General features: G+C 40.3%; 1 protein-coding gene across 3 annotated transcripts in view; it reads right to left on the bottom strand.

Moving 5' to 3' along the window:
- Positions 1 to 12,671, bottom strand: part of NFXL2 (NF-X1-type zinc finger protein NFXL2) — a 312,418-nt gene extending 299,747 nt beyond the window's left edge. The window contains exon 1 of one of the 3 annotated variants that reach the window (XM_089436528.1): positions 10,968 to 12,671. In XM_089436528.1, the coding sequence (XP_089292654.1) occupies positions 10,968 to 12,173 (1,206 nt within the window). In that variant the 5' untranslated portion in view covers positions 12,174 to 12,671. The remainder of the gene's footprint in view (positions 1 to 10,967) is intronic. The other 2 variants (XM_089436529.1, XM_089436530.1) reach the window with 2 other exon arrangements.
- Between the last annotated feature and the right edge of the window lie 306 nt (positions 12,672 to 12,977).

The following is a 12,977-nucleotide window of genomic DNA, read 5'->3' as shown; positions in this document are numbered from 1 at the left end:
GGCACAACAATATAAATAAGGGGTATAACTACAATAGTAATGGGGTAATCACTAGTATTATAGGGACCCAACATGCCCTGTCTTAACCTCGACCAGCTTCCTGAGGGTCTATCTCAGTCTCGACCTGCACAAATACCCCTATGGATTTCCTGCGGCCCCCTCATGGCCTCCTCCAATCTGGACCCTGCGGCCTATTCCTTTCCACCAGCGGATCCCTTCCAACCTTGTGGCCTCCTTTCTCCAGTAGTGGTTAGCCTTACCAGGCCCCCTTCCTTGAGATTGTGGCTCCTTTTGCTACCCACACACAAGAAGAAAACCTTTTATTCTCCTTGTCCACTAGCCTCTACATTGAATACTTTATTTATACTTATCACAGGGGTGTGAAAGCCCAAGGGTCGTGTCTCTTGGCCTTGCTAGCCGACTTGACCCTCAAGTCTACTTATAATTAAATTAAAATATTTCTTGTGCCTTTTAATTATTCTCACATTCCCGACACAAAATCCATGTGTGAAGTACCTCTCAATGCTACTAAATTTCAACAATCCCTCTTAGCGAAGGAGGTACTTCCATCCCTTGGAAGTATCTCTACTTCCCACAGTGGAACACAATCATCTTCCATGGTTGCTCTCCAACATTCTTCATACACTTCATCTTTCATCACAGAAGCAAAACCTACTGTAAGAACAGAACCCTTATTTCTACTAGAAGCCTCTTGCCTCTTCTTTTCTTGACAGGTCTTTAAGTCAATACATGGCTCCTTCTTGTCAGTTATGGGAGTCTCCTTTCTTCTCTTTGACGATGCACCCATCTAGGGTTGTTGACTCTCCCTCTACATCAGTGAACTCCCTCTGGAACTTGACTCCCTGTAAGTCTCTGAAACTTTCTTCTTTCCTTGATCAATAGGCTTGCCTTTTAGCTTGTATAGACCATTCTCTCTAACTCCAAGAATCACCCCTAGGCTAAGGTTAGATCCACTGGGCTTGAGCATCACTTTTCCATCCCGTAATAGAACATTAAACCCCTTCACCTCAATTGTTGAGACTGAAAGCATTTTTCATCTGAGCGGTATTCAAAGTACATCCTAGACTCACAGCAATGCACCTAACTCCATCCTGAATGGTACAGTTCTCAGTTCCTCTGACTGCATGCTAATTCTTATCATCAATCTTCACATGTAGCTCAAAATCCTACTCGGTCAAGCTCTCAAATACTTCTCGAGTTCCTGACATATGCTTCAATGCCCTGTTATCTATGAACCAAGCACCCTCACAAATGGTGCTTCCAAAGAAATGAGAGATCAGAGAAAACTCCTTGTCCACTGTAGCTAGAGCAGCCACACCATCTCCAGCTTCTTCTCTTTCCCTCCTTTATTCTTCTTATGCGGACACTTGCTCGCATAATGACCATACTCTTCACATGCAAAGCATTTCACTTTGCTTAAGTCCTTCTTGATGATGAACTTCTCTTTGCCCTTCTTCAGCTTACTAGCGAGCGCAACATTCTCTGCATCGATCTTCCACTGAAGTTCCTCGTCTCGAAGTTCCTCTTGGATGAGATCATCCCATAACCTATTCCAATATGGAAGATTCTCCTCTGACACCACTCCTTTGACGAATAGCTTCCACTGATCTGAGAAGCCCTCTATTACAGTTCTCACCAACTCTAATTCTTCAACATTGTCCCCTATAGCTACAAGCTCATCACAAACTTGTGAAATCCTTGTGAGATATGAAGTCATGTTCTCGTAAATTCCCATCTTGATGTCCCTAAGCTTTTGCCTCAATACCATCTTTCGGTTCTCGTTCTTGTTCTGAAACAACACTTTTAGAGCTTCCCACATGTACCATGCAATGTCTTTCCCAGTAAGGTGAGGTATCAAGTGATCCTTGACTCCATCAAGAATGATCAACTTGACCTTCGTATCAACTTTGATATGCAAAGCCAAAGTTGTTGCATCAGTCGGTGCCTTGATCTCGATGTTGGCATAATCCCATAGATCATTTACCAACAATACTACCATGATTCTTTCCTTGCACAAATTGTACTTGGAAATCCCTTCCAACCAGTCCTCAAAGCTCAAGCTAGAAACCATCGTGGCTAGTTCTCCTTCCTTCAACAGTAAGACAACTCAACTCCCTCTTAGAGTCGATCTCTATGCACACTTCTGACCCAACTACTCTTCAAAGTAGCTCTGGTGCCATGTTAGAATTCCATGCACACCAGGTTTGGTCTATGATCTAGCTAGAAAACATAAACACACTAAAAGTGCCTAACTTCAAAATTTTGCATGGCAGAAATTACACCATCAATCAAATCTATGATAGTACATAATAATCTATGCCCAAACTTGTTTCTTACAATTCCATTAATAAGAAAAATCACAGGGCTCCTGCACCAAGGATAATGGCCCTTTATATCCCAGTACAATGCCAAATACAAAGTCAAATCAATTTGACCAATTCACCTAGGGTTGAGGCTTTGTCCTGTAAGCCTTTCCTACACAAACAAATACACCTACAACACTCTAAATACTAAGTTGTAGCAAACTACGGCTTCTACCAACCACCTTAAACCATCCAAATAGTGAATTGCATACCTAGAAATTCCTTGTAGCCCATGGTCAGTTTGTTGCCCCTTTTTTCCTCCATAGCTATCCCTTTTCAGCTTATTCCTTCAACTGCTACAAGCCTATGGTCACTCCAGCTAACCTTGGTCGCCTTCTTGCAAGTCTATCAAGGCCTCGACCTCCTTTCCTAGCCCTCAACTTGCCTGTCTTGTCGTCATCTAGCTACCTGTTTTGCCTTCGACCTCCTATTCTACCCTTGGCCTACTGCATAGGGCTACATCCCTCTCCTTTGTGACTATGGTTACCTTGTCTTACCACGGGCCTACACAAATACCCCTACGGCCCCCTGCAGCGTCCTGCGATCTACCTCCTGCGACCTTTCCACCAGCAAATCCCTTTTAGCCATGCAACCTCCTTTCTCCACTAGCAACTGACCTTACCAGGCATCCTTTCCTTAAGAATGCAACTCCTTTTGTTGCCTACACACAAGAAGAAAAAATTTATGCTCCTTGTCCACAAGCCTCTCCATTTGCTATATTTGTACAAGCGGTGTGAAACCCAAGGGTCATGTCTCTTCGCCTTGATGGCCGACCTAAGTCGACTTGACCCTCAAGCCTACTTATAATTAAATTAGGACATTTCTTATGCCTTTTAATTATTCTCACACACCTGACACAAAAGCCATGTGAGAAGTACCTCTCAATGCTACCAAATTTCAACAAAAACTAAAGTAAAACATTGTAAGATCTACCCTTGGGGGGAGCTCAATTGGCGATGATCGTGATATCAAGTCTTATGGAAAGGAAACGGTTCAAGGTTCAAATCCCCTTGATTAACTGTGTGGGTCATGCTTGGGGACACATATGGATTCACCTAAAGGTTATAGTGGTAGCCGTTAAAATCGACCCCGTGTCATGTGAGTACGTGCACGAGCCAATTGTCAAATTCTCTTGATATAAAAATAGCTAAATAAATAGGATTGTAAGATGTGTTGTGATGATTGTTCCAATCAAATATCCACAACAGTATACAGCATGGTTTTCAAAACTGAGCCAGTGTGAACCTGAACCTATCAAACCAGTCGGTTGAACTAGGTGCGATATTGAACTATCCAACTAATCGAACCGGAGGGCCGGTTTGTACTAGTTATGTACCACTCTGGCTTGTTTGATACCCAATCAACCAGTTTCCACCCTAATCGACCGATCAGATCTCACACACATGGGGTGAGTATGAGATCCATAGTGGCAGATTTTGAGGTTGTTTGGGAGGAAACCAAGGACTGTTTCCCTCCCAAAACAACCCCACTTGGCTATAAACCAACCCTCCCCCTCTTCAACCCTAAACCTAAACAAAAAAACCTAACTCAACCCAAGTAATGCTAGGAATCAATGGTAATGTTAAATTCTTAAAGTAAAAGTATCATTTTTCTTAAAGTTTTAACAATTAATTGTATCAAGATGTTTGAGAGGTGTTCCAACCTTATCAAACTTCATATTGAGAAAGTAGAATTTCATACCCACTCAAAATTCAATAGACTAAACAATTTTTAAGATTTTAGGATTGGCGGGATTGCAACATTTTCATTGAATTCTATCATGTATGAGAGTATGGTATTAGCATTTAATCAAGAGCACGAAGCCCTTTATGTACCTTGATGTTGGTGGTATTGATTAGTGAACTCCTTTGATGTTCAACTCCTCTACCATGGCTTTAACAATAATGTACCCTTCACTCAATCCAAAATAATTGGTTAAGCATGTTCATTTTTTGTAGCTCAAACAAGTATTTCTAGCCTTGTGTCTTGACTAGAAGAACCTTGTTTTGCCTCTTTAAGAGCTTGCGTACGACATGCAACATGCAGAGTTTGCATGTTGATTGCATGTGACATGCAAGGCTTGCATGTGAGTTGCATGCGACATGCGGAGTTTGCATGTAGATTGCATGCGACATGCGGAGTTTGCATGTTGATTGCATGTGACATGCAAGGCATGCTAGTGAGTTCGCATGTGACATGCAGACTGTGCAAGTGAGGTGCATGCATGTGGGGGTATTCCATGTGACATGCATGAGATGTGCATGTAAAGCAAACTAAATTTATGACTTGTACTGGCGTTAAAGTAAAGAAAGCTAAAGATAGGAAAGTTAACAAAAGTGAAGTCACTTATCTTCAGTTAACTTGACGAGTTAACTTTGGCCATCAAGTTTAGCTTAGAAAATTTATAAATTGAGCGTAAGGGTTGAGGCAAAGACACAACAGCGACACTAGCCTTAGGAGGAGGAGGTTCAAGGAGTAGCGAGGGAGACAGATCCAGATCAGCCAAGGAAGATCAAAGGACAGATCTAGGGATTGATCAACTGGATAACTCCAGGTTTATTGTTGTATATGTAATTCCTCAGTTGGGCCAATATCCCACGATAGGAGCCCAAGTAAGTTCTGAGTTTTATTAATGATAAACTCATTTGTTGGGCAGAAATTTGTTTATGATGCGTGATTCAGATCATAATTTGCTTCTACGAAATTTTTATGTGTTAGGAACTTAGCCATGTATTTTTTCAGTAATTAATTGTTGGGAATTAAAAAACGGGTGTTGGGTTCAGGTAATTTTCTAACATGGTATTAGAGCAGTAAGGAGGATCATGTCACGAGCAAAGTGCCATGTTGGGCATGATCAAGCAATTGCAAGAGGGTGTAGAGTCATTGGGTAGAGGAACAAGCATGGGCCAGTGATTGTGGGAAAAGCTGGTAGTAGCTAACAACAAGTACAAAGGACAGTACCAATAGCCAGCAAGATTGGATGAGGTCAGCCTACAAAGGGAGAGGGAGATCATACTAGCCGGGGGATTGGTAGCATAGTTCGTGGGTGTCTCAAAGGATCGAAACAGAGCCATAGCAGTGCTAGAAGAACTTGGCATAGGATCAATGTTATAGTGACAAAGATTAAGCAGCAGGCTCTAAACACTGAGTTGATATCGAGGACTCGACATTCTCAAAGGATCATGTCACGAGCAAAGTGCCATGTTGAGCATGATCAAGCAACTACAAGAGGGTGTAGAGTCATTGGGTAGAGGAACAAGCATGGGCCAGTGATTGTGGGAAAAGCTGGTAGTAGCTAACAACAAGTACAAAGGACAGTACCAGTAGCCAGCAAGATTGGATGAGGTCAGCCTACAAAGGGAGAGGGAGATCGTACTAGTCGGGGGATTGGTAGCATAGTTCGTGGGTGTCTCAAAGGATCGAAACAGAGCCATAGCAGTGCTAGAAGAACTTGGCATAGGATCGATGTTATAGTGACAAAGATTAAGCAGGAGGCTCTAAACACTGAGTTGATATCGAGGACTCGGCATTCTAATCTAGAAGATGGGTAGGAGGCCTCTAACAAATCTGTCAAGACCAGTTGGTATGAGTTAACATTGATGGATGTTTGGGCGCAGGATCCTAGAAGCATGGTTGGAAGGAACAAGTCTTCAGATCAGATTCCAAAGTAGGTAGCAAAGAAGTCTTCCAGTTCAGAGGGAGTAGCTACAGCAGCGAATGGCGTGGTGGTGTTGGAGACAAATCCAGGTGGAGAAGGTTCTTCCAGAAGTACCTCCCTCGCTAAGAGGAAGTGTTGTTTTTTGTAGCTCAAGCAGGTACTTCTAGCCTTATGTCTTGACTAGAAGGACCTTGTTTTGCCTCTTTAAGAGTTTGCATGCGACATGCGAGGTATACATGTGAGTTGCATACGACATGCAAAGTTTTCATGTTGATTGCATGCGACACACAAGGCATGCATGTGAGTTTCCTATGACATGTTGAGTGTACAAGTGAGTTGCATGCATGCAGATGTGATGCATGAGATGTGCATGTAAAGTAAGCTAAATTTATGACTTGTGCTTGAATTAAAGTAAAGAAAGATAAAGACAAGAAAGTTAACTAAAGTTAAGTCACTTATCTTCAATTAATTTGATGAACTAATATTGGCCTTTGCTCTTTTGGCTTAGAAGAGTTATAAATTGGGCCTCTAAGGGTTGAGGCAAAGACACAACAGCGGCACTAGCCTCAAGAGGGGAAGGAGTATGATACTCTAGTGTGCCAGGTCCGAGGAAGGTGTAATGAGTAGCAAGGGAGACAGATCTAGATCAGCCAAGGAAGATCGAAGCATTGATCTAGGGCTTCATCAGCTAGATAAATCTAGGTTTATCGTTGTATATGTAATTCCTCAATTGGGCCATTATCCCAGGACGGCAACCTAAGTAGGTTTTGAGTTTTATTAATGATGAACTGATTTGTTGGGCGGAAATTTGTTTGTGATCGTGTGATTAAGATCGTAATTTGCTTCCACTAAATTTTATGTGTTAGGAACTTAGTCGTGTATTTGTTCAGTAATTAATTGTTAGGAATTAAATACCGTGTCTTGGGCTTGGATAAATTTCTAACAAGGCATGGTAAGCTTTTTCTACCGTATTATAAGGTTGAGGAGATGGATTTTTTACTCAAACCAAAGCCATTAGTGAGGCATGTTGAGCTTTTTCTACCATAATATAAGGTTGAGGAATACAAGGAATCTAAAGATTTTTAGCCAAATGATGTTTATGTAGTTCTTGTTGATGATCCCATTTCTAGCTAAGTTACCCAACATGTCCTTACCCCTCCTCGTGTCACATATTTCATGTGTCGAACACAGCACGGTTCGACACGAGCTTGACTCATGTCGAACATGAGCCATACTCATGTCCCAAAATTTAGATGCATGTCCACTGAAAAAACAGCCCATAGCTTCTTAAAATAGATTGTTTGCCTCACTCTCATGCAATTCAACCACAGGTTTGGAGCTCTTGAAGGTTTTGGAGTGCAATTAAGGGCAATTAAGTAGTATGAGAAGGCTTTTCAAGTGTTGGGAAGTGGATTTGTCCAAGCCCTACTAATGTTATGTAATTAATGGTAATGTTAAATTCTTAAAGTAATTTACTTAAATTTTTAACATCACCATTAAATGTGTCAAGATATTTGAGTGTGGTTCCAACCTCATTGAATTCCATATGGAAAAAGTAGAATTTTTTATCCCACTCAAAATCTGGCAAACTTAATAGTTTTCAAGATTTTCGGATTTTGGGGTTTGCAACATTTCCATTTGATTCTATCATGTATGACGGTATGGAACTAACACTTAATCAAGAGCACCAAGCACTCCGTATACCTCGATGTTGGTGGTGATACTGATTATTGATCTCCTCTATCATGAAGCTCATAAAAATATACTATCATTCAAACAAAATATTAATTTGACATCCTAGAGGGTGACGTTGATGATGAAGATCCCAATACAGGCAATGAATTTAATGATATGTAGCAATGTTTTAAGACTCCGACTCGGTCGAGGATCAACTCCGACTCCGACTCCGAAACGGTAATGACTCGGCCAGCTCGATTTCAGTGACTCGGTCATTGCAAAAAATACATTAAATATTTATTTTTTTTATAAAAAAACATAATTTTAAAGATTTTAAACATAATTTTAGACATTTTCATTCATGTTTCCAAACACACCTACAACTGGAGTCCTTGTTGGCTGTGAGACTGAGGATGGTGGATTGGGATCTGCATTCAACTGAACAACATGTTCAAGTTCAATTGATGTCTCGATATCTAAATCTAAATCAAGATCCTCATCAAGATCAAACTCTGCTGGACGACTCTCCACTACCCAATCTCATGTTGGATCAATGTCTTCCAACACAATGGGATCTGAATCAGTTCTTTTGTTCAGCAAATGGTTTCCTCTGAGCCGGAGGTTGTATTGGACATAAACTAGATCATTTAACCGTTTTTTATCCAAACGGTTTCTCTTCTTTGTGTTACTTGGGAGCAGGAGCGAAAATGGGAGTGGGAGCGACATTTTCAGAAGCTCCTGGTTTGGGAGCGAATCCCAGAGGAGTTCGACAAACTATGTCACTAACATCAAGGTACATAGAGGGATTGGTGCTCTTGATTAAATAAGAGTTCCATACCCTAATACATGACAAAAGTCAATGGAAATATTGCAATCCTCCAATCCTGAAATCCTGAAAAACTGATAAGTCTGCTGGATTTTGAATGAAATCTAAAATTCTACTTTCTCCATATGAAATCCAATGAGGCCGAAACCACTCTCAAACATCCTGAGTCATTTCATGGTAATGTTAAAAATTTAAGTAAAAGGATGAAAATGAAGATTAAGGAGAATGTCACTTTTACTTTAAGAATTTAACATTACCATGAAATTTGAATAGCATATCAATTGTAGAGAGCATTTGAGTGTGTTAAATAGGGTTTGGGAGGGGGAATGGACCCCAAATGACATTTAGCAAATTCATATAACACCTTGGAGTCCAAAACAATCAAAAATCACCTTAAAAATCCATTAAAAAATATTAAATTGTTGTTTAACGTGTTCTGGGCCGACTTTTTGTGACTCGGCCGAGTCATAACAGAAACGGCCGAGTTGGCCGAGTCATGGCTGACTCGGCCAAACGTACCGTTTCAAAGGCCGAGTCATGGCTGAGGGTATCGGCTCGGATCAACTCGGCCGTTTCGGTATCGAAACGGCCGTTTTTTAAAACAATGATATGTAGTACTAGTTATTTGTTGTAGCATGATTTTTTTGGAATCTATAAGCTATTTAGAGCCTCTTTCTTGATGTATTTTTGGTTCATATATCGATTGCAATAGGTGTTATTTTGGTTATATGCACTAGGTGTATGATTGAATTTGTTTCATCATCATGTAAAATTGTCAATGTTTTAGTTTCTAAAGTCTAAAAAGATTTGAATCTTTGTCTATATTTCATTTTTGTATCTGTAATAATTCACTAATTTGCTGTAGCATGTGTTTCCTCCTAAGAGGTCACGGGTTCAAAACCAGAGGGGGGTAGAATATGTATGTCATTGTAGATTTTAGCAGTCAAATCATTATAGAGGCGAGTTCCTTGTCCCATAAACAAAGGGGTCTCATACACCAATTTGGTGCCTAGCTTGGTGTGACCTTAAACTTGGATTATCTATATATAACTTGCCCTTTGTGTCTTGTTTACGGGGCCATCATGTCTCGTGTCAGACACTCATCTTTCCGTGTCCCATGTCATCATGTCATGCAACTTAGATTTCTAATAGTGGTGATGAGTTTATGAGTGATCATGTTGGTCAGTGGTTTGTAGTAGGCTCGTGGCCCCGTAGCTTGTAGCATGGCTTTTGGAGACCATTTAGAGCCTCATTGATTATGTATTTTGTTGTTGACATGTATTTCACTCAGTGCCATTTTGATATTATTCACCCTTACATGTGGTATAAATGAGCAAACTTTGCATGTTTTGTCTCTGACGATTTGGAATCATAGTTTGGAATCTTTAAAAAAATCTTTAAAACTTAATTTAATTTATGTATTTTTTTATAAACATGTTCACTGAATCTGATTCGATCCATTTCCGATTGGAGATCTAATTTTATAAATAGCCAATTCAAAGACCAGTTCCAGTTTTTTAAACTATGGTATACAAAGCAAGTTCAGATCCTGGGCAGATTTAAAATAAAATAACTTCTCCAACTGGCATACTCTTAGGGAAAATTGAAGAACGATAAAGAATTATGTTCACTTCTACTCTAATTTTGTATTTTTTGTGAAACATGGTCAAAAACAAGTAGACATATACGTTACAAATTCCCTAGTAGATACATGGTTTAGCTGATATGTTGATAAATGATTAGCTAAAATATCAATAAACGATTCCAGGAAAACATTATAAAATTATATTGAAAAACTGATAATGATGCATTTTCGCTAGCAATGGTATTGTTATCTGTGATAGATATAGATAAGATCTCTTAGTTCCATGTCAGCAGGTGATCAAATCTTCTTGATTAAGCACACTAGTTTACAATAACAGATATAACAATTCCACTAAGCATGCTATTCACAAATGTTTGGGAAAAAATATATATATAAATAAGATCTACGTTACATTTGCCATCATTAAAGATAAAATAAAATAAATAGATTTAGTCAAATACATTAAATTAAGATTCTTTGAAAGTGGGTTGGACGGTGCTTCAGGAAATGAAATGAGCCAATAAATCAAAATTTACCCAAATTTAAAAAATAACAAAAAAATTAACGAGATGCAGTGGAAAGGCACTTAAACTGTTACTTTTGGTTAAGTTGCCATATTTTATGATTAACAAAAAATATTCGAGACGCAGTGCAAAGGAACTTCAACTGTTGTCCCGGTTAAATTGCCAGCAAGAATCATATATACGTACAGTTCCAACATAGACAATTACTTCGCAGCATGTAGCATGAGACACAAGATAAGCATAGAAGTGGCAATAAAGAGAATTAATTTCAAAGCATATGGAATAAAAAGGAAAAGACACAGACGGAGCTTGCCTGTTTCTTCAAGCTGCCGCATCGGCAAGACTTCGTAGTAACAATGCGGCAAGTTTCAACACAAGGACCTGAATGACATCGCTCGGGACATCTATGCAGAGAGCACAGCAGCATCTTCTCGCACGTTGAACCACAAGTTGGTGCGGCAGCATCACAAGACAACCCATTATACTCAACTTTCCCACAAGGACAAGTCCTTCTACCCTGCAATTCACACTCACCACAAGGACCTGAGTGGCATCCCTTGATGCACTTGTGTTTTCTGCAGCTGAGCTCCCGCTCGCAAGGATTTTCACATCGAAATTCAGATTGTGAACATAAGCATTCTTTCTCCACGCTCCCACAGAGACAACTATAAATTCCAGTCTTCTGACATGGGGGGCAAGGACCATCATGGCACTTTTCTTCGCACTGATGCAATCCACAAGCAAGGGGTCTAGAACATGACCTGTTGCAGGAAAAATCCTTACTCCCACATCTCCGGACATCCGACACAGCCCCACAAAAGCACCTCGATTTTACAAGCTTGGGACATGGTGGGCATGGCCCTGGATGGCAAAGCAACACACATTCATGCCCGCAGTTCCTTTGTAAGGGTTTCCCACAGATCTCCCCGCAGGTATGTGGAGTGATCCATGGGTCGTTAGGGGGATCCTTTAATTTCCCACAAAAGCACTTGTATTGTTTAGGAATTTGGGACTGGGGGTAGTCAACTCTACATTTAGGGCAATGCCATGATGAATTTTCTAAGGCTGCGGAGGCAGCTAAGGGAAATTGGTCTCTGGATAATCGAGCCATAGATCTCTCTGCAGCTGAATTGGATGCCTGTCTTGCCCATTCCTGAATGCAAATCATATGAAAAATTGCATGACAGCCCACCTTGCAGTCCCAAATTGGGTCTATAGATCTCACCTTTTCCAGGCATATTAGGCATGATATGGCTCCAACCTTGGATGCAGCCAACAGGTTTTTTATCTTGGATAGGCTCACATCAGCACTGGATTTTCCGTGGATGGAAAGATATTCACTGAATATACTCTCCTCCAAAGTCTGATCATTTCCTTTGGGATCTTCTTCAAGGCTTGTGTCAGAATCATATTCATGTGTGGGGGTTTGTGGATCAATGGTGGGTTGATTATTTCGCCTGGGTTTTGTTAATGAATTCGTGGACCATGCCATTGGAGTTGTCGATCTGGTGGCCTCCATCGATTTTAAGCATTCAAAAATTCAATGTCTGTGTTGACAGTGCCCAAAACGGGCATTCGTTGCTAACTGAATAGTTCCTTCATACCCTGCACCTGTAAATACCTATAAATTATTACTCTTGGTTTGCAGTCCATGACATCGAAGACCTTGATCTCGTGGATTTTGAGGTTCCAGGATCCAAACAACAAGTCCTTGATCTCGTGGATTTAACAAGTGCAAATGAAAAGGCTCGCCCGCCACCACTCTTGATCTCGTGGATTTTGAGGTTCCAGGATCCAAACAACAAGTCCTCGTGGATTTTGAGGTTCCAGGATCCAAACAACAAGTCCTTGATCTCGTGGATTTAACAAGTGCAAATGAAAAGGCTCGCCCGCCACCACTCTTGATCTCGTGGATTTTGAGGTTCCAGGATCCAAACAACAAGTCCTCGTGGATTTTGAGGTTCCAGGATCCAAACAACAAGTCCTTGATCTCGTGGATTTAACAAGTGCAAATGAAAAGGCTCGCCCGCCACCACCGCTCGTATTTATATTTTTATAGTATATACTTATATTATTGGGTGGATATGTTTTATGCTATAATCTATACAAAATAGCTTTATAGTATATACGAAATAGCTTTTTACCCTATTTCCCATAAATTAAATGAAATGATATTTTAAGGTTCACGAAAATAAAAATAGTTTATGAGATTATTAGTTTCTTGTTTTTAGCTTTTTCCAATTCAATCTTTTTGGATTCGAATTGATGATGAGTTGGTCCAATTTTCCAACAATCTTTTCGCTCAAAAAACAATGCCAAGAAA

The sequence above is a fragment of the Pinus tabuliformis genome, chromosome 5_2 (genome assembly GCF_031772625.1).
Source record: "Pinus tabuliformis cultivar Carrire ecotype Pingquan chromosome 5_2, CPIR1, whole genome shotgun sequence".
NCBI classification, from domain to species: Eukaryota; Viridiplantae; Streptophyta; class Pinopsida; order Pinales; family Pinaceae; genus Pinus; species Pinus tabuliformis.
Note: the sequence above shows the minus strand (reverse complement) of the source record. Positions and strands in the feature narration are given on the sequence as shown.